The sequence below is a fragment of the Sebastes fasciatus genome, chromosome 21, assembly GCF_043250625.1.
Source record: "Sebastes fasciatus isolate fSebFas1 chromosome 21, fSebFas1.pri, whole genome shotgun sequence".
Taxonomy (NCBI): Eukaryota; Metazoa; Chordata; class Actinopteri; order Perciformes; family Sebastidae; genus Sebastes; species Sebastes fasciatus.
The window spans coordinates 24746578-24768687 of record NC_133815.1 but is presented as its reverse complement, the minus strand read 5'-3'; the positions used below and the strand labels follow the sequence as shown (position 1 = coordinate 24768687).

Here is a 22110-nt window from a genome sequence, read left to right as displayed (position 1 = left end):
TAATTGTGGTTTTCCTCTTCCCGGTAAATATGTTGAAACGAAAAACCTATGCCCTTGCTTCAACCGCACCATCACATCACATCACATCACATCACATCACATCACATCTAGCTCTATTACACACCTCGTGACAATAACTTGAAATAAAAAAAGTGTGAACTTTGGCGAACTCACGTGCTAGGCGGGCCAGCGGACGGCGATTGCTTTCCCCCCCCTCATTGGCAACTGTAAAGAGAAGAATTTGAATTTCTTACATTTCACATTCTCATTGGTATTATACTGTAAGTCAACTGTTTAAAGGCCTCCTACTATAGTAGTAGTAAGGACTGACTGTAAACCCTATGACATCACCAGTCTGAGACTGACTCCTTCGGCTTCGAGAGAGAGAGGTGCTCATGTTCACACATGTTGAATGAACTGTCCCAGGCCATGGAGGTAACAGATTGGAGTTCTTTATTAAGGTGGTGTTCCCCTTTAACCCTGAAACCACGTAACACATGGATGGATCTGTAGCAGGTTGAAATGCTTACTAATAATGAGGTGTCGTATTCTCTTCTGTAGCTTCATTTTAGATAACATTTTGAACGGTTTATTTTTATGACCCCTGTAGCATTGATGCCTCAAGTGACTTGACAGGCTCACTTGGCTGGAATTACGGCATTGAGAACCGGGACCTGCTCTATATAACTCTATATCTTGGAAAGGATCATACTTGCAATCCAGCCACCAAGGGTCGGCCTTACACAGGATAAGTGTTCATGTCCATTTGTGTTCATGTTATTCAAGTTTGAGTACAAGAACCTATCACTGGATGGTACGTAAATACCACCACCACCACCAAGACCCCTAACAATACACCCCTCCCCAGGTTTTAAAAAAGTTAAATATAATGGATGGATGGATGGATGGATGGATGTTTGTTAGTCCCCTTGGATCAGTATTGGACTCGGTTTGTGAGTTGTATGTAAAAAGACCTCATAAACCCAGTTGTCCCCATACACCAGGATCTGGTTCAATCAAGCATGTGAAATTTCACATATTTAATATGTATTTTCTGAAAGTTAAATTATATTTTTGAAGTGAGATTTGTCTTCTGTAGAGCAGATGAAAATGATTGTGTGAAAGTGTTTGGGGGGATGGGGAGTGTGGCTGGAATCAGGAAAACGAGGAGGAAATAAAGAACAGCCACTTCATTAGTGATAATGACTCCCTGAGCTCAGCACCCTAACAACGGACAACACACGCCTTTATTTGCACCAGTGGAAATGATGTCACAGTCATTTCCCATCTCTTTCGGTTCCCATAGAGACAGCAGTCAGTAAACACTGGCACACACTGTACAATGACATGGCCTCCTGTTCTACTAATGTGAACATGTATCTGTGTCTGTAACATGTATCTTATGTCACCTCCCAATCTAATCAAATTGCAGTAAAATATTCAGATGATATTTTTTTACTAACGTGTAACTCTAACATTAGCCACTACAAAGCTGAGGTGGGTAGGTTTGTGGGCTATTGTAATGTCCAGTATTTGTCACTCAATGTCCATTAAACTGTTGGATCCCAGGGCAACTGGAGATCATACATCTGTTGCCATATATAGTCATGTAAAACATGCAAAGACATGCACATCAAGTGTCTGATAGGATGGTGTGTTGGATCAAAGATATATAGCAGAATGAAACAGATAGATCTGCACACCAAATAGCTCCCTGTTAGAAAGATTTTTTATTGTGCTGTAATGTTTTCGAGCACTAGGCTCCTCCTCAGACTTCTGGTGATTTTAGAGAGTCACCATCTTAAATACCCATACTGCATAGAAAACACACATGCGCAATACAACACCTGTTTCACATAATCTATCACATATTAAAGGGACTGTTTGTAAGAATCAGAAATTGCTTGTTAACAGCAACACCTGTGGCCATTAAGTCAACGAAAGTCAGCGTCCTGTTGCTCGCGCTTGTGCTCGCTCTACATAGACATGAACGAGCATCGCTCAAAACAGTGAGGCGATGCACTACTAACTAGCCGTCATAAATATACTACCTATTAGAGGCACCTCTGTGGTCATGCAATCCATAATGTTGCTCACAGGGACATACGGCTTTCTCCAGTGAGCTCAAAAAGCAAATGGGATGTGTACGATATTGATTACCTCACCACAGCTCTTTTCTGATTGGGTCAAACTGACAGTGTTACAACATTCCCCCTACTCTCCAGAATGTGGATTACTTCCCATATTACAGCAGCGTCCTGTCCACCAGGGTTAGACATTGACTCCGAGATACAACAGAGAATAAAATGTGCTAGTGGGGCTTTCACAAGGCTGAGGCATGGAAGTTTTTGAGGATCCGGACATCCTGACTAAAACCAAGCTGCTTGTCTATCAAGCAGTAGTTTTGTCCTCACTCTTCTATGGTGCTGAACTACCTACGGCAGACATATCGAAGCCCTGGAACAATATAACCAGCGATGCCTATACCGAAGAGCCTCGAGACCAACTGAGAAGACGGTTCGACCAAACATCAGTATTCTGGAGGAAGCCTACCGAGTATCTCCACAACTATCACTCAACACCAGCTGCGATGGACAGGACGTATGATCCGTATGCCAAACTCCCGTCTCCCAAAACAGGCAACGTAGGAAGGGGAAGCACACCCGCGTGGTACAACGATAACTTCTGAGGAAACGCCGCTTTAACCTCAACAGAGATGGCCTGTAGTATTCAAGCTTTCCATCAGACGTTGAATCTGGCTGCAGAGATTTCAGAAACGAGAGCATTAGTGAGGTCCAACGCTGATGTTGGTGATCAGGTCTGACTCACAGTCGCTGTTCAAGTTCATCCAAAAGGTGTTGGATGTGGTTGAGGTCAGGGCTTTGCAAAGGCCAAGATCTTCCTCACCAAACTGGGTTAACCATTTCTTTATGGAGCAGCTTTGAGCACAGGGCATTTATCATGTTGAAACAGGAAAGGGACAAAAACTGACTGTTGACAAGTTAGAACACTATTTCCTAAAACATCACTGTATGCTATAAAGTTAAGATTTCCCTTCATCAGAACTAAGGGGCCCAAACCAGGAAAAACAGACTAAACAACGTATTACAGAACACAAACATTTACTTCATCCAACATTCACATGACATCAACTTTATAGAGGTCATGTTATGGATTTAGATAAGGACATGTTGGAGAAATAATAGTTGGAGAACTAACATGTTGGAGAAATAATAGTGATAGTGCTGTAGCTCAGCAGAGAAACAGTAAAGAAAATGTAACAGGAGAGTGAGCACCGACAAATGTAATAAACCACCTTAAGTAGAGAACACCATCTGTTCAGCAACAGCACCAACACTCACACACGTCCTCTTACCAATGGTGAAGCTGAAGCCATCGATGCTGAAAGTGGCGCTCCGACACTTTTTAAATCCCTGTTTTTTAGATGGTGGTTGTGTCATGGTGAATCTTGATGTGCTCTCTCTGCTCTCTGTCTGTCAGCGGATGAGGTTGGGTGAGCTGAGCACTGTTTCCCAGGAGAGGACGACTTGTATAGTCCCTCTGGAGGCTGGAGATGTTCTGCAGCTTTCAGCAGTTGTGTTCAGGGTGTAATGCTGGCCTCCTCCTCCTCCTCCTCCTCCTCCTCCTCCTCCTCCCTGCTCTTCATCCCTCAAGGCCACTGTGTTCTAGCAGGAGCACTCACAACAGTAGCTCTCTCACTCTGTCTCTGGTGTTTCTCTCTTATACCTCCATCATTCACAGCTGACTCAGCAGCAGACGTGTCTCTCTTACTCCCCTGTGGTCTGCTATTTGGCCATCCTCACTTCTATGCTGAAGTCTCCTCCTCCTTCACAACCTCTCCACCTCCCCTCGTCTCTCCTCACAACTCTCTGTATTTCCACCCATCTGTCTCCTTTCATTTTCATGTTTCTCTTAAAGCTTCAGCAGGCAGCATAATTGTAATTCAAGTGTTCTGAGAGAGACTTCTGCACCTCCTCATGGCTCTGTTTTCAGGCTTTAGAAAATCTAGCCCGTGATGGGAGACTTTGACCAATCACAGGTCATTTCAGAGAGAGAGAGAGCGTTCCTATTTACTGTGCTCCGGCTGGTGGACGGTGCTCGGTATTTGCTCAACAGATCTCAATACGAAACAGTACACCACAAGATGATTCTGAGAACGTCTGAGGAGAGAACTGTTTGATCGGAGTTTGCGAGTGATTGACAGCTGCTCAGAGACAGCAGACTCCAGATCAACTCTGATTGGTTGTTTTCCTCCGGTCTGTGAAATCTTGCAGATGCCATTAGGAGCATCGGAGGACACCGGAGGAACATGATTTTTTTTTCAGATTACCTGTCTCATGCACTACTGTCAGGACATAGTGACAGTTTTATAAAAATAACTTTTTTTCAATCATTATTGCTCCATTTCTACCCACGGCAGCTTTAAGGCAGCTCTGGTGAATACACATGAGCACACAATGTCAAAATATAATTGTGTATCCGTGTGTATCACAACACCAAAACGCTGGTTGCTAATTTACCGAAAATATTTCTCAGACAAATGCACCAAATACATACGCATGCATAGCCTCTACATACTCTATATGTACAGTATATATGCTGTCTAAAAAGTAAAAAGTAAATTAGTAACTACTGATAAGAATAAGAGTGTGCGTGGGAAGTTTTTGCCATGGTAATATTTGTTTTAAAGGTCCCATATCGTGCTCATTTTCAGTTTCATACTTGTATTTTGTGTTTCCACTAGAACATGTTTACATACTGTAATGTTAAAAAAAAACACATTATTTTCCTCATACTGTCTGCATTTCAATGAAATTGCAACGGAATTGCGTTGCTAGGCAACAGTTTTGGTCCATGTTTACTTCCTGTCTGTTGATGTCATTAAATAAACTGGGACACATTTAGAATGTTTACATTTAAAACCGTGTAATGGTCTAAATATTGTATATTTGTGACATCACAAATGGACAGAAATCCTAACGGCTTGTTTCAAACGCCCAATTTCTGAATACGGGCTGTGTGTATTTCTCTGTATATTGAGCCTTTTGATAGTTTAACAGTATTTATATAGCACTTAAACCTGCTTTATAATGTAAAAGACCTGAAAACCTCACTTTTTACAATATTGGACCTTTAAAAAAACAAAAACAGTGTGGAAGAATGAAGAAGACACCAGACAGATGAGACACCATACAGATACTGTAGATATGAAATGTACATATTATGTCTGTGCTCAGCCATGAGTGAAAGATGGCCGTCTGTCCGGAAGCTGACAGGGTGGAAGAGTTTAACTGTGATCACTCTGCTTCATTACTGCTTCTTCCAGTTACTGAGCTCTGAATGCGAGACGGGCTGTGAAATATCATGTTTTGTCGAGACACGACTGTCAAAGAGTGTTGATCAACCAAGCAGAAATGAAGCAGTGTGCTCTCTTGGGAGCATAGTGGGTGGAACAGGCTTTCTTTATACTTTCTCCGATCAAGCAGGAGGTTTTTGTATCAAAGAAGTTGGCACACTGTACATCCCATTTAGAGTTGAAAATAACCTAAAAAGCTCCCTTGGGCGGGAACTGGACCCACCTGGACACGCTGCCAGTGTAGATAGTAGTAGACTAGTAGTCGTGGAGGGACAGACAGAGGCAGACAGTGAGTCTCCTCTCCAAACCAAATATCTTGGCAGCCTCTCTTTATTGTTTCCTCCTCTGAACTTAATTGAATTTAGGCTGTTTCCCTTTCAGAAAAAGCACATGACCGTCCTGTGATTTTATGTCCGTCAGTCAGCTGAGCTGTTTTCAGTCAGAGTTTTAAATCCAAAAGCTGAACTTTGCTGAGGCAGTTTGGAGCAGAATGCATCCAGTCCGTTGGTTCCTCGCGGTGCTCCTCCTGGTAGCTGGTACCTCTGAAGTTCGTTGTGCCGGACCTCTCCATGCCCAGTGCAAAGTAGAATGGTATGTTTTTTTTTCTATTCTACAACACTTTGATAGAACATGTTTGGATTTCATAAGGACAACTATATTGCATAATTCTGCACAAATCTTTAAATATCTCTAATATATAATGACAAACAGATGGTTATTTATTAAACATACTAAAGTAGCTAGAATGAATTGAACTCACTGTATTTAGAATGACTTCTTACTCCCCTGTATTGGTGTGCATTGAATAGATACTTTCTCTACAAGGTTGTATAGTTTATATTTAGCTCTCTTGCAGTGTACTACTCAATACAATGCTAGTCCTGTAGTACATCCTGCCTGCATATGTGATGAGTGTGTATCACAGGTTCAGCTTCTATAGTGATGGTGTGGGTGAGGGGGTGTATGTCATCATTGTTCCGCTTTTCTGCAACTTGCCACCATCAACTTGTATTGAATTGAATAGGACTTCATTGCATGGCTGCTTTTGTAATTGTGATTACGATTGTGGACGGTGTGGACAAAATAAGAGAAAGGCAAGAAGAAGAAGAAGAAGAGTACAGCCCAGCAGGAGGCTGCAGGCCGTCATCACACTCCACATACCAAAGTGACTATTGCTAGATGCAGCTATTGTCCATTGGGTGGCACTACAGGGAAGGCAATGGTCTCATTTCTAGGCAGTGTTTATGCCAACAAATCTAATGGCAATCTGTCCATCACATTTTGAAATTTGCTGCGTGGCTTGCAAAATGCACTTGAGGCCATGTGTCGACCATGAGTATGGCCAGAAAATCTCATCTCATGAGCGATAAACACCAGTAACTTGTAAGTAATTACACTGTAATACATTTCAAGTCGGTTAAACTTAGAAACGAAATGTTGAACTGCTGCCTTAAAACCGTGAGTAAACTCAACTTTAAGATAAGCTTTGTTTCAACTCAAAAAGTTAAGTTATACAATTTGTTTAACTAATGATCATTTGTTGTTTAAACTTGACACTCTGAGTTAAAACAACTAACTATGTTATATTATCCATTCAAGGAACCTTGCTATATCTAGTCATACAAACGTACAATTCCACACTATTTTAACTCACAATTTCAAGTCAAGATAACTTCAACTACATTCATACCACTTGCTATTTCAAGTTAAGTGGACTAATGTTTTTAAATTGTTTCTACTTAAATTTATTCCTTAACTTAACCAATAATGGTAAGTTTCCCAGTTGCCTTAAACTTCGCACTGAATCAACTTACAACTCACCTTTTCAAAAATATTATATTTATTTGAACCAGAACATATACGGATTTCTCCAGTGCATTACGGAACTGGGAGAGTGAAAGATGTATAGAAAGAGTAAGAGAAGGTAGATGGAGACAGAGAAACAAATAGAGAGATGGAATGTGTGAGAGGGAGAGTGAGATCGGGATAGAAAGAGTAAGAGAGAGGAGATGGAGAAAGAAAGAAAAAAGGCAAATAGATATAAAATCATAAAATTAACTCTATTACACAAAAGGTAGTGCAACAATATCAAATCACCAAATAATCTGTGAAATCTGTACCTTTCTGGTCTATAACATCTCTAAAACACAATTCAAAAGAAAAACTTTAGTAACTATAGTTACTAGAGCAGCGACACAAATGATTAAAGGAAATTCTCATGTCTACCACCTATGACGTTACACTGTAATCACGTTCTCAACAAAAACACTATGTTCTCAGTTTCAGTAATTGCTATTGTATTAGACATTCATTTGTAATATTTCCAGTCAAAACAACCGTGTATGCATTTTGGGAATATGTTGGGGATAGAACATGTAATCATGTGATCATCTTATTATAGCGGTGATTAATTTAACTGGCCGGTCAAATCACAGAGCAGGCCACTGAGATGTCCTTCAGCTGAGCTTCAGGCATGAATGTAGACTGGACTGAGACAGTATTCCTCATAATGAAGAGCATTGGCCTCACCTGTTCAAAGGTCCCATATCATGCTCATTTTCAGGTTTATACTTGTATTTTGTGTTTCTACTAGAACATGTTTACATGCTGCAATGTTAAAAAAAAACTTTATTTTCCTCATACTGTCGGCCTGAATATACCTGCATTTAAACTCTGAAACGCTCCGTTTTAGCGCGTTTCAACGGAAATGCAATGGAATTGCGTTGTTAGGCAACAGTTTGGATCCATGTTTACATCCTGTCAGCTGATATTATTCACATACACTACAACAGGAAATAAACTGGGACACATTTAGAATATTTACATTTAAAACCGTGTAATGATCTAAATATTGTATATTTGTGACATCACAAATGGACAGAAATGCTGTCAGCTTGTTTCAAACGCACAATTTCTGAATACGGGCTGTGTGTATTTCTCCGTATAGTGAGCGTTTTGACAGTATTTATGTAGCACTTAAACCTGCTTTATAATGTAAAAGACATGAGAATCTCACTTTTTACAATACGGAACCTTTAAGAGAAATAAGAGAAAAACAGACCAACAGGAAATTACATAATTCTGCAGCCTTTCTTGAATTTGATCTTTATTTTCTTTCTTTCAATAACATAAAATACAGTAATATTAACTCAGCCTTTTCAAAGGCTTCATGATGAAGACACTCACAGCTAATGTCCACTAGATGGCACTATTGTGTTTACTTCAGTTCAGTTCAGAACACACATTCAGTGACTGAGCTTGTTCTTCCTCTCATGCAGGTACTTTGGGATACCGTGCCAGAAGGTTTATCAATCTCTGGTCTCACAGATTAACAAGTGGAGAACCATGACTGGCTGCACCATGGGAGGACAGAGGTGCCTGTACAAGGTGTGTGTGTGTGTGTGTGTGTGTGTGTGTGTGTGTACAGACTTTAAACAAGCTGACTAACTGAAGTTTGACCTCAGCAGGAGTGTTCAGGTTTTATGGTTCTATGGATGAAACATCAGTCAGTATGAGTCGGTCCACAGCTTTGGTCCAGACTGAGACAACTCAAAAAGTAATGGATGGATTTCCATTGACATTCATGTTCCCCCAGAGAGTCAATCCTATACTGACTTTTCCTGTGATGCCACCAGCAGGTTGACATTTGTGGTTCATACTGAAATATCTTCACAACTATTGGATGAATATTGAAATATCTCCACAACTGGATTGCTGTAGAATGTGCTACAGACCTAAATGGTGACTGGTGAATGGCTGCATATATATAGTGCTTTTATCCAAAGTGCTTTATACAATTTGCCTCATTCATCCATTCACACACACACAGATGGTAGCGAGATAGTTGCTGGTCTGACCATCAGGAGCAGTTCAGGGTTCAGTGTCTTCTATAAATATGTATAACCTTTATTTAACTAGGACAGAGGTCAGCAACCTTTATTCTCAAAAGAGCCATTTTTGGCACAAAAAAAATCTGTCTGGAGCCTCAAAACATTTGAGCATTGTGATGAAGGTAACACAGTTTATAGTCTAAGTATATAGTATATAAGTCTAATGCAGTGAGGGCCCAAGTGCAAATGTACTACGGAGTATTAGGGCCACATTGAGGGAAAAAACATCTGAGATTTACAGAATAAAGTCATAACATTACGAGAAAAAAAGTCGTAATATTATGAGAATAAAGTCATAACTTTACGAGAAAAAAAGTCATATTACGAGAATAAAGTCATAACTTTACGAGAAAAAAAGAATATTCATAATATTATGACTTTATTCTCGAAATCTCAGATATATTTTTTTCCCCCAGTGTGGCCCTAATACTCCTTCGTACCGTTGTACCATAGACTTACAACAATGATAAATAAAAATGAAAATGTAAACAAAAAACAGTTATTCATTTCCATTTTTATAAATCCACAGGGAGCCACTGGAGAGGGGCTAAAGAGCCGCATGTGGCTCCGGAGCCGCAGGTTGCAGACCCCTGAATTACAAAGTCACATTGAGATTAAAACCTCTTTTACAAGTGAGACCTTTAGCCGAGACCGGGTCAAATGATTTTTATTTTATTTTTATTTGATAGAGACGATGAAATTGAACATAGTTCTAATACAGGGCATGAAGCTGATGTGCTGCACAGATTACAGTTTAGAGCTATTACTAATCCTCAACTCTTGTCCCTATAGCAGCATCCAACACATAACTATAGACAACAACACTGAATCATGACAGTAACAATAGGTACGACAAAATACATGACATCATTATACAGTGCATTAACAGGGCAGCATGTTGGTCATGTCTTTATTTAATTGAAGCAACTAGCAACTAGCAACTAGCAGTGACCACCTCCTTTATTCTATGTAAAGAGATCAGGGTTTCCAGTCTGAGCTGGGCCTGCAGATGGTTCCAGGACCAGGACACTTTGACGTATGGACAGCAGGGTCTGGGCATTGAACCGCCAACAATGTGATGTCCCCACACTCTTATGGTTACCAGAGGATCATCTTATATATTATCTCATATAATAACTCTGATCTGATCTTTGATAACGTCTGTGATAAGAGGTGGTCTGGACAGGTTTGAACGCAAATGCAATTTCATGCCAAAATGAGCACCAAAACTGCACCACGCCACCTAATCAACACCAAAACGACGCGTTTGTTTGGTGCACGGTGCACCTGAAGAAAATAGCATAAGACTCTTAGTCTTGTTGTCTTCTTCATGTTCATGCTTAAAACTATACCGAGAATGACACTGTAGACTGTGACGTGGTCTTGGCTTAACTACAGTAACAATACCAGAAGATATTGTTTTCATGTGTGTGCACCAAAACCATGGCTGGCAGCAGCTCTGACCACATTGTTTAAAAAGGTGATACTTTGATCAACTTAAAATTCTTTTCTTTACATTAAGTTTTTCTTAATTATTTTTATTTTATTTTTAGAATCAGATTTTTTTATAGTTATTTACTCTTTCTTTCCCTTTTTCTTTCCACTCTTGTTCTTTTACTTTGGTCTGCAATTATATAATTATTATGTACTAAGATGGTTTAAAGGTCCCATATTGTAAAAAGTGACATTTTCATGGATTTTATATTATAAAGCAGGTTTAAGTGCTTTATAAATACTGTGAAAGTATCGAAACGCCTAATCCACAGAGAAATACACACAGCCCGTATTCAGAAACTGAGCTTTTGAAACAAGCCGTCAAAATTTCTGTCATTTTGTGATGTCACAAATCTACAATATTTAGACCATTTCACAGTTTTAAATGTAAACATTCTAAATGTGTCCCAGTTTATTTTCTGTTGCAGTGTATGTGAATGATATCAGCTGACAGGAAGTAAACATGGACCCAAGCTGTTGCTTAGCAACGCAATTCCGTCGCAATTCCATTGAAATGCACTAAAACGGAGCGTTTCAGACAGAGGGTAAATACAGGTATATTCAGGCAGACAGTATGAGGAAAATAATGGGGTTTTTTTAACAATAAAGCATGTAAACATGTTCTAGTAGAAACCGAAAATACAAGTATGAACCTGAAAATCAGCACAATATGGGACCTTTAAATGTAAATAAATAATATTTGTGTTGTCAATAGCTGATAGCAGGAAGGAGTCACGTATGGTGATGGGATAAAGGGTCCTGCTTGGTTGAGGGGTTTAACCAAAACCAATGAAAAGTGAATATAATCTCTCTGTGCCTTGTGACTTTGAGTTTGATCAATAAAAAAATAAATAATTATTATGTTTGTCCTCTCTGCAGCTGCAGTCTGCCACTGTCCACTTTATAGCAGCCAAACACACCACTCCCTTTAAGAGGACTGTGGATGAAATCAACTTCCGGCTGGTCTCCTATCACTTCTTCACTTGCTGTCACGTCTCGGTAGGTTTTCACTCTCCTCTAATTCATTATCTGACAGTTTCTGGAAAACCAAACTAGCTAATTGTTCCATCGTCATCCAACCACTGACACCTGTCACCATCTGTTTCCTCTCTGTCTCAACCTAAAGGTTTTTTTTTTCCTTTCATGGTATCTGGCCTTATTTCTGTTTCTGTCTATTACTGTCTGCAGCCTTGTCTTTTATTTAACACATAGAGTTGTAACACTGTCTGTAGGCCATGTCCGTCTCCGAGACCTGGTATACCATTAAAGACCACGGCACCAACTACTGCAACCTCTACAACCTCATAGAAGGTAAGATCAGAAGCAACTGACAGCCTTTTACTTCGTCCTCCCAACACTCACCATCCGTCCAGCATATCTGAAGAGATACTGACCAGATTGCCATGCAGGATGGACGTTTCTGTAACACCTCATCAACAAATCTGAATTGAATGCCGTCAGATTAACATAACAGCTGCAGCAGAAAAAAATGTTTAATCTGCATAGAAAGATGAAATGTGCATCTTGCTCTCCTGATTAAGATCACTGTAATACATTTCTCACGGAAGCATCAGTACTATGCTCAAAGGAAATAAAAATCTGATTAATAAGCCCTGTGAATGAACTTGTTTCACGTTGTTCATGTCAGATTACTCTATAAAAATAATTCCCCCCTGCGGTGCAACCGCGACCAACAAGAGGGAAAGACAAAAATAATAAACCTTGTATAATTGTCAGACTAGCTGCCGTCCTTATATTTTCAACTCTTCTCTGTTCCCACTGCAGGACAATGTCAAGCAAAATGCTTTAGATGAATGCAAAACAAATGGGCAAATACGAATGACACAATCCCAAATTAACGTTGTCATTCTCTGTTTTTGCACTGTTGGACATTAAAACGTAGACATTTATCTAATAAATGAGAAAATGTATGAGGACCATAGACTGTATAAAATATGGACGTAGTCTCGGTGTCGTCACCCACAGGCTTCTGAAGAGCTGTTGTGAAGCTCAAAATGGGCAAAGAGGTGGATCTTAATTGGTCATTTTAACATGGAGGTCTATGGGGGTTGAGTCCCTTTTGGAGCCTCAAGTGGCCATTAGAGGAACTGCAGTTTTTGACAGCGGAGGCTGCCGCTTGACCTGGACACGTCCCTCACACTCACAGTGGTCATTAATTAAGGTTTCAAGGACAAGATAAGCCCATTTAAACATATAGTATGAAGCACATTCTGTACAGTCGTGCCAGTCTTCATCTGTGAGCGGATGCTCATCATACCTGTTTCTTCTGTCATCTGTTGAACAGGAAGTGGTCTCACTGAAGCCAGAGGATATAAAGAGGTCACCAGTGACTTCCTGTGTACCCAACGCTCCTCTGCTAACTGCACCGTCTACTGACTCAACATTTAGGATGACCACCACATTATATCAAAAGCAATAACTTAATATTTTCAACTTTTGATTTTTATTCAGTTTTTTAATGGCTACAAAAAAAATAATAACATTACCTGCTCGCTGCTGTTGTATTTTGGAGTTTATTGTCATTTTTTTCTTCTTATGCAATAAATACCTAATAAAAACACTGACATTATTCAGTTTAGTCTGAACTGTCATAATCTGCCCTTCTCCATGTGTTTCATTCATTTCATTGATGGTAAGTACTTCCTGTTTTATATTGTTACTCTCAATTCAGAACACTTCACTTCCTGCGTTTGTGTGTTTTCCCGCCAGTTTTGATTGTCTGCCCCGCCCTGATTAGTTTAACCTGTCCCTCATCAGCCCTGCAGTCACCAGAACTCCTGCTCACCTGAACCCACTTCCCCTATCAGTGCTTGTTTGTCAGCAGTGTTAAGTGGTGTTCTGTTGCTTGTTTCCTACAACATGCCTGTCTGTAACCTGCTGTAACCTGCCTGTAACCTGCTGTAACCTGCCTGCAACCTGCTGTAACCTGCTCTAACCTGCCTGTAACCTGCTATAACCTGCTATAACCTGCCTGCAACCTGCTATAACCTGCCTGTAACCTGCTGTTACCTGTCTGTAACCTGCTGTAACCTGCTGTAACCTGTCTGTAACCTGCTGTAACCTGCTGCAACCTGTCTGTAACCTGCTGTAACCTGTCTGTAACCTGCTGTAACCTGCTGTAACCTGCTGTAACCTGCCTGTAACCTGCCTGTAACCTGCTGTTACCTGTCTGTAACCTGCTGTAACCTGTTGTAACCTGTCTGTAACCTGCTGTAACCTGCTGTAACCTGTCTGTAACCTGCTGTAACCTGCTGTAACCTGCCTGTAACCTGCTGTAACCCGTCTCTAACCTGCCTGTAACCTGCTGTAACCCGTCTGTAACCTGCCTGTAACCTGCTGTTACCTGTCTGTAACCTGCTGTAACCTGTTGTAACCTGTCTGTAACCTGCTGTAACCTGCTGTAACTTGTCTGTAACCTGCTGTAACCTGCTGTAACCTGCCTGTAACCTGCTGTAACCCGTCTCTAACCTGCCTGTAACCTGCTGTAACCCGTCTGTAACCTGCCTGTAACCTGCTGTTACCTGTCTGTAACCTGCTGTAACCTGTTGTAACCTGTCTGTAACCTGCTGTAACCTGCTGTAACCTGCCTGTAACCTGCTGTAACCCGTCTCTAACCTGCCTGTAACCTGCTGTAACCTGCTGTAACCCGTCTGTAACCTGCTGTAACCTGCTGTAACCCGTCTGTAACCTGCCTATAACCTGCTGTAACCTGCTGTAACCCGTCTGTAACCTGCCTGTAACCTGCCTGTAACCTGCTGTAACCTGCCTGTAACCTGCCTGTAACCTGCTGTAACCTGCCTATAACCTGCTGTAACCTGCCTGTAACCTGCTGTAACCTGCCTGTAACCTGCCTGTAACCTGCCTGTAACCTGCCTGTAACCTGCTGTAACCTGCCTGGCACTCGTATGGGCCCGTAGAACAACCTCTGCTTTATGAAATTGACTCAGATATAAAGTATAAACTGCCTACACTTGGTAGTGTTTAAAAGACATATGCTCATCAAATGTTTTCTGGTACCCTTATGAACTTTATGACCAGTCCGAAACTTGTTGAATTTTTCTCTATTGCTCATAATTTCCCCAACTAAATTTGGATTGGATTTTATATTGACTGATTTTACTTCACTGTATATCCTAGACTGATATCATAGACTCAGGTAAATATTACTCCTCTGTATCTTTACATAGACAACAGTTATTAAGAACAGGGCTCTGCTTACAACTTCCTGGTCCATGACCACCAACTCACCGTGTATTATGTTCAAGGCTGTGCTGTGGATCCGTCTGTCTCCTAACAGACAAATTAAGACTGACTCATCATTTTTGGTTTGAAATCACCAGGTGAAAGTTTGATGATGTCCTCTGTCTTACTTGTTTGTTCTTGGCCCTTGGTAAAAAACAAGAGCGAAAAAGAAAGCAGCGCGCACACCAAGAGAGAGCCACTTGGTGTGAATATAGCCTTGGATACCGCTCAGAGGTGAGTCGCAGTCTGACGAGGGGCATCATTCTTTCTGACACCTAAACCAGTTTTCGCTCTTAAAAATGATGGCGGAGTGAGGAGGGTGGAGGGAGCCACCGAGAGAAAATACACCCTTAGCTGCGTGTGGATTGCAGGGCAGCTTTTATTAAGGGAGCAATATGCTCAGCTGGGCTTTGCCATCCATCACTAAGACCTGCCCCCCCCACCCTTTTCCCGCCTCACACTGGCTGGAGCACATGGACTTTGGTGTCTCTTTTTTCTCAGGGCTGAGCAACTGACTGGCAGGCACCTGTAACATCCTAGACAACCCGCACTGTATCATAACACAATAATGGCTGCAAGGCCATAATTATATGTTGCACAATCTACAATGGAAATACATATTTTATCTTGCATTTCAATACATTTAAATCAATTTAGCCAGGAACAAATTATAATAATAGCTGCTGCCCAGCTGTGGGTCGGGGCTGGGCATTAAGAAGAGGAGGAAGGTGAAAACAAGAGGACGAAGAGAAATACAGGAGGGTCCATCAGCAGAACTGTCCAGACCATAATTATCATTAAGCCCTGCTGGCATGTTAACTTAGCGTTTCACCTTTTGTTGTGACAAGGAAAGAAATTGAAAATATTGTGCTACTTGATGACTTAAATAAAAAAAAATGGATTAAAGTATTTCTGCAAATGCAGTGGTTAAGTTCAAGTTTAAAATAGTTGTATTAAGAGTTCTATTATTCTATAAATGTTACTTTAACAGCTGTAAGAAATATCTATATACGCCCACTGTGGTTTGGGATTAATTTTCATGAACAAACAAAAACATCCTCCCCTTTGATTTTTTTCCCACAAATCGCTCCCTTTTATATTTTATATAGCCATTTATATGATACACTAGCTTGCATATGGAGTGTTCCATTCATGTAAATAGCTGTACAACAAACATCATACCCTTTCATCAGAATCAGTAATAATGTCTGAGATAAATTCTCTGAATTCTTCTAAAAATTGTGAATAGGAGCCAGGCGGTCTGTATAGTACAAGGGTCTGCAACCTGCGGCTCCGGGCCACATGCGGCTCTTTAGCCCCTCTCCAGTGGCTCCCTGTGGATTTTTAAATATGCAAATGAATAACTGTTTTTTTGTTTACATTTTCATTTTTATTTATCATTGTTGTAGGTCTATGGTACGATTGTACGACAGAGTATTAGGGCCACATTGAGGAAAAAAAATAATCTGAGATTTAGAGAATAAAGTCATAATATTATAAAGTAGTAATTTTACGTGTTATTTCCTTTTTTTCTCATAAAGTTATCACTTTATTCTCGTAACATTACGACATTTTCCTCGTAAACCAATGACTTTATTCTCGTTATATTATTACTTTATTCTCGTAATATTACGACTTGTATTCTCGTAAAGTTATGATTTTATTCTCGTAGTATTACGACTTTATTCTCGTAATATTACGACTTTATTCTGGAAATCTCAGATTTGTTTTCCCTCAATGTGGTCCTAATACTCCGTAGTACATTTGCACTTTGGCCCTCACTGCATTAGACTTATATATACTCAGACTATAAATTGTGTTACCTTCATCACAATGCTCAAATGTTTTGCAGCTCAAGACAGATTTTTAATTTTTTTTGCCTAAAATCGCTCTTTTGATAGTAAAGGTTGCTGACCCCTGGTATAGTACCACAAGATAGAGCCTGCTGCACTGGACATTCATGGTTAAAGGAGATGATTTTAATACAAGAGCCTAAAAAAGATTTAAATTTAGTATCATGTTTGGATGTTAAATTGAAAAGAGATTTGACTTCATTTAATGGTAAGAAAACATTTGGTTTCCGCTCGGGTCACCCCACTGCTGAACCGCCCCCCCCCCAGCCCAACCCAAATCAGTCTGGCTTTAAGCGGGCCAGTCTACCGAGACTGCACTACTGTCGGTAACAGAATCTCTGCGTTTCGCGAGAGCTGCTGGTCAGTCCTCAGCCTTATTGCTGCTAGATCTGTCAGCTGCCTTTGACACAGTGAACCACAAAATCCTCCTCTCCACAATCTCTAAGCTTGGTATCTCAGGATCTGCCCTCTACTGGTTCATGTCCTACCTCTCAGGGAGATCTTTTAGAGTATGGAAGGGAGAAGTGTCCAAACCGCACTGTTTATCCACAGGGATTCCTCAAGGGGTCAGCACTCCGTCCCCTTCTCTTCTCAATATACACCACTTCACTTGGCGCAACCATTCGCTCCCATGGTTTCTCATACCACTGCTATGTGGATGATACCCAACTCTTCATAACATTCTCGCCAGATGACACTACAGTCTCGGCACGGATCTCGTCATGCCTTGCCAATATCTCTAAATGAATGAAAGAACGCCACCTTCAGCTCAACCTATCTAAGACTGAGCTCCTTGTCGTCCCAGCCAGTCCCTCTATACAACCACAGATCAACATCCAGTTTAGACTAACCAAACTCAAACCCACAAAGTCTGCCTGGAATCTGGGTGTCATGATTGACGAACAGCTAACCTTTAAGATTCACTCTATCGCTCAGCCGTGTTGATTTGCCCTGTACAACATCATGAAGAACAGACCCTACCTGTCAGAGCATGCAACTCAACTCCCGGTACAGGCTCTTGTAATATCACACAATGACTACTGCAACTCCCTACTGGCAGGCCTCCCTGCATGCACATTCAAACCTCTGTAGATGATCCAGAACGCAGCAGTGCGCCTGGTCTTCAAACAACCCTACACAGCACACGTCACTCTGCTGTTTATTTCCCTCCACTGGCTCCCAGTAGACGCTCGCATCAAATTTAAAACTCTGTTGCTCGCTTACAAAACGGCAACAAAAAGAGCTACCGCCTACCTGAACTCCCTCATCCAGGTCTACACTCCCTCCCTCCTATCTGACCTCCCTCATCCATGTCTACACTCCCTCCCTCCTACCTGAACTCCCTCATCCAGGTCTACACTCCCTCCCGCCTACCTGAACTCCCTCATCCAGGTCTACACTCCCTCCCGCCTACCTGAACTCGCTCATCCAGGTCTACACTCCCTCCCTCCTACCTGACCTCCCTCATCCATGTCTACACTCCCTCCCTCCTACCTGAACTCCCTCATCCAGGTCTACACTCCCTCCCGCCTACCTGAACTCCCTCATCCAGGTCTACACTCCCTGCCTCCTACCTGAACTCCCTCATCCAGGTCTACACTCCCTCCCTCCTACCTGACCTCCCTCATCCATGTCTACACTCCCTCCCTCCTACCTGAACTCCCTCATCCAGGTCTACACTCCCTCCCGCCTACCTGAACTCGCTCATCCAGGTCTACACTCCCTGCCTCCTACCTGAACTCCCTCATCCAGGTCTACACTCCCTCCCTCCTACCTGAACTCCCTCATCCAGGTCTACACTCCCTGCCTCCTACCTGAACTCCCTCATCCAGGTCTACACTCCCTCCCACCTGAACTCCCTCATCCAGGTCTGCACTCCCTCTCTCCTACCTAAACTCCCTCATCCAGGTCTACACTCCCTCCTTCCTACCTGAACTCCCTCATCCAGGTCTACACTCCCTCCCACTACGCTCGGCCAATGAAAGACGCCTGGTACTCCCATCCCAACAGAGGCCCTAAGACGCTAGTTAGACTCTTCTCCTCTGTAGTCCCCTGGTGGTGGAATGAGCTACCGAACTCTACTCGATCTGCAGAGTCCCTTTCCACCTTTAAGAAAAAGCTAAAGACCTAGCTCTTTCATGAACACCTCCGCACCTAATGGCACATGATGATGATGATATTGAGGATATTGATGATGAGGATATTGAGGATGTTGCTGATGTTGATAATGTTAATGATGTTGATGACCAAAAAAAAGAAAGGGAAAAAATATCTGCTTCTATCCACCCTGTACGTTGCCTCTGTGCACTGCCTGTCGGCACATGTGTCCGATTGGACTTGAAGCTGTTGTTACTTACGTTGTTCCCTCCTATCTAGATCCTTGCTTGTGTGTACGAACTCTCAGATGTGCGTCGCTTCGGACTAAAGCGTCTGCTAAATGAAATTGTAGAATACTAGCAAGGGCAATATGTCTATAATTATCCATGCTATTTAACTTACCAGCCTTGTCCTTAATAACAGGCACTAACAATACCGAGGCGATAGAATCTGGAAGAACACCATGGACTATGAGACCAATAAAGCACATAGCAAGCAGACGACAAAGCTTTGGACTGGCATTTTGTAGGTGTTCTGCAGTGATATTATCGATACCTCAAGCCTTGTTATCATCGCATCATAATGGCATCATAGACATCATCTGACCTGACCGCCATGTTTTCAGAGAGATCAACATTTTCAACTACAACTTCATTACTTTTAACACAGTTGAATAAATTACAATAATGCTCACGCCACACCTCAGCTATTTTGTCTAAACCCCATGCAGCCTCAATGTTGGATGGTAAGGAGGTTTTACAGTTATCCATAACTCTCACCACTTCCCAGAAATCATAATGGTTATTATTCTGCAGCTTCCTAGCAAGTGAATCAGCTCTCGTTCTATTCTCACATCTTTTAATAAAACGAAGAGCATATTTCCCATCCTGTGAATGCGAGAGAAAAGGATGCGCTTAGTTGCTTCTGGTGCCATTTTCAAATGCTCAGTCATAAAATGCAGCACAGCGGATTCAGAGTCTGTGTTAGTTTCCCCTCGGAATTCCAGAGAAGACGATATTGTCCCTCATGAAACGGCACTGGAGGTCAAGAGAGATTTCTCTCAGCTGCTTGTTCGCCTTTTCAATAGCAGCCTCCTTATTCTCCACAGTTTGCATTGAAGATTTTAACACCACATTCTCAAATGTCAAATCATCAATTTGCATCTGACTGTATATTCTAGACTCGCTCTGAGCCTTCCCAAGTCATAAAATGCCGCACAGCGGAGAGATTCTTTCTTCCAGATCAGTATGTCATGAGGTGAGTTACAGAGGATGACCCAAACGCAGAGTACAAGCAGGACAGGAAGATCTTTTAAACAAAAGCGAGCTTTAATTAAGCTGATAAAATCCAGAAAACCCCAAAAACAAGGAGGGGAACAACGTACAAAGAAAACATACCAAAAAACCAAACAGAGAAACAAAACAAAACTACTAACCAGAGAATACAAGAACACGGGCAGGAGGAACACTAAGACCAGAGCTGGAGGAAACAATGAACACGGAGGACAAGGTAGACGGGACTGGGGAGACAAGACGAACCGACCAGGACAGAGGGGAACACACAGGCTTAAATACAGGACATGATACACACAGGTGAAACAAATCAGGGCGGGGCAGACAATCAACAAAAGGCGGGAAAACAAACAAAGGAGGGAAGTAAAACCAGACAAGACACAGGAGGAGTGAACTACCAAAATAAAACAGGAAACACCGGAAATAAATACAAATAAACCAAATCCAAAATCACAAAAGTAAATAATAAGAGCTGGCACAGCCAGAACATGACACAGTAATCCTTTCTCCCAACCAGAGGCAGCTGTCATAGCCAGGCAAAGAAGGTAAGCACTGACATGCTGTAAGGAAAGAGAATGGCTACGGCAGTACAATGTAAGAGGCTCAGATAGTTGTCGTGATGCTATCGTGACACAGACAGAGAGAATTAAGTATGTCTTGAGACTTACTCGCAAGGGCTCCACAACGGAAGCCCACAGCGATGAAATAACTTTACAGCAATCACAGCTGGGCCTCCATAGACAGGTAGAGGTAGGGCTCTATCTATCTTGACGTGGAGAGGAGGTCGTGTTGCTTTGGCTCTATCGATCTGGCGTGGAGAGGAGGTCGTGTTGCTCTGGTTCTACCTATATGGTGTGGAGAGGAGGTCCTGTTGCTTGTGTTGCTAAGGCTCTATCTGGTTGGCGTGGAGAGGAGGTCGTGTTGCCATGGCTCTACCGGTTTGGCGTCGAGAGGAGGTTGTGTTGCTCTGGCTCTATCTGTTTGGCGACGCCTGGAAGCTGCTTGACATCCTCCTGGATCCACCTTCTCACTTATATTCACATTATACATATTAACTTTTGTCATATGGATTGTCTATGTTGTATTTTCATTATGTTGTTACTCTGTAGACACGACATCTATCGCACGTCTGTCCATCCTGGAAGGGGGATCCCTCCTCTGTTGCTCTTCCTGAGGTTTCTTCCATTTTTTCTCTGTTAAGTTTTGCCTTATCTGATGTGAGGGTTGCACTGTCAAGGACAGAGGGTGTCGTATCCTGTACAGATTGTAAAGCCCCCCGAGTAAAATTTGTGATTTGTGATTTTGGGCTATACAAATAAAATTGACTTGACTTGACTTTACTTGACTAGACTTCTGTGTTCCAGATAGGCCGCTAACTTCTTATCCAAACCTCTGACGACTACAAGCTTTTACCCGGTTAAAATATTGAGGCAAAACAACAAGAAACCAAAACATGTATCACAAACTTATGGCTTAAAATCGGTAAAACATTTGTATGTCTTTTGGGTGTGGTTTTTATACAAGACAATTTTAGGGTGCAACCACACCCTGACACATACTTTATATTTCTTTCATGTCAATTGTATTTTTGTGTATTTTTATGTGTGTAAAACAAATAAACCAAGCTGAACATGCTGTACCATTTTGGTACAGGATTTGTTTGGTCAGTTCACTGCTCACTGAAGCAGGGAACTGTCTGAGACACACCCAGAGTGTGACTTTCACCAGCTTTGTCCCTCTGTTGGCGCAACCATCTATGAAATCACATTCAAGTCTTCTGCATATTGCTAAAGACGGTCTTGTGATCGGGTTCGACTAATTGTCCTATAATGTGCTGTTACTCT

The 22110-nt window shown here is 41.7% G+C and overlaps 2 protein-coding genes across 4 annotated transcripts in view; one reads left to right on the top strand and one right to left on the bottom strand.

The window, feature by feature from the left end:
* pde1ca (phosphodiesterase 1C, calmodulin-dependent a) overlaps nt 1–3972 on the bottom strand; it is a 29087-nt gene extending 25115 nt beyond the window's left edge. For 2 of the 3 annotated variants that reach the window (XM_074621963.1, XM_074621964.1), the window contains exons 1-2: nt 3377–3965; nt 175–225 (exon numbers count right to left, since the gene is read on the bottom strand). In XM_074621963.1, the coding sequence (XP_074478064.1) occupies nt 175–225; nt 3377–3461 (136 nt within the window). In that variant the 5' untranslated portion in view covers nt 3462–3965. Of the gene's footprint in view, nt 1–174; nt 226–3376 lie in introns of all 3 variants that reach the window. The other variant, XM_074621965.1, reaches the window with a different exon arrangement.
* Nucleotides 3973–5616: 1644 nt separating this feature from the next.
* LOC141760102 (uncharacterized) lies at nt 5617–13158 on the top strand. Its single transcript, XM_074622752.1, has 5 exons — nt 5617–5968; nt 8656–8764; nt 11641–11760; nt 11994–12072; nt 13067–13158. The coding sequence occupies exons 1-5, from the start codon at nt 5868–5870 to the stop codon at nt 13156–13158; spliced, it is 501 nt and encodes a 166-aa protein (XP_074478853.1). The 5' UTR covers nt 5617–5867.
* The last annotated feature ends 8952 nt before the right edge of the window (nt 13159–22110 follow it).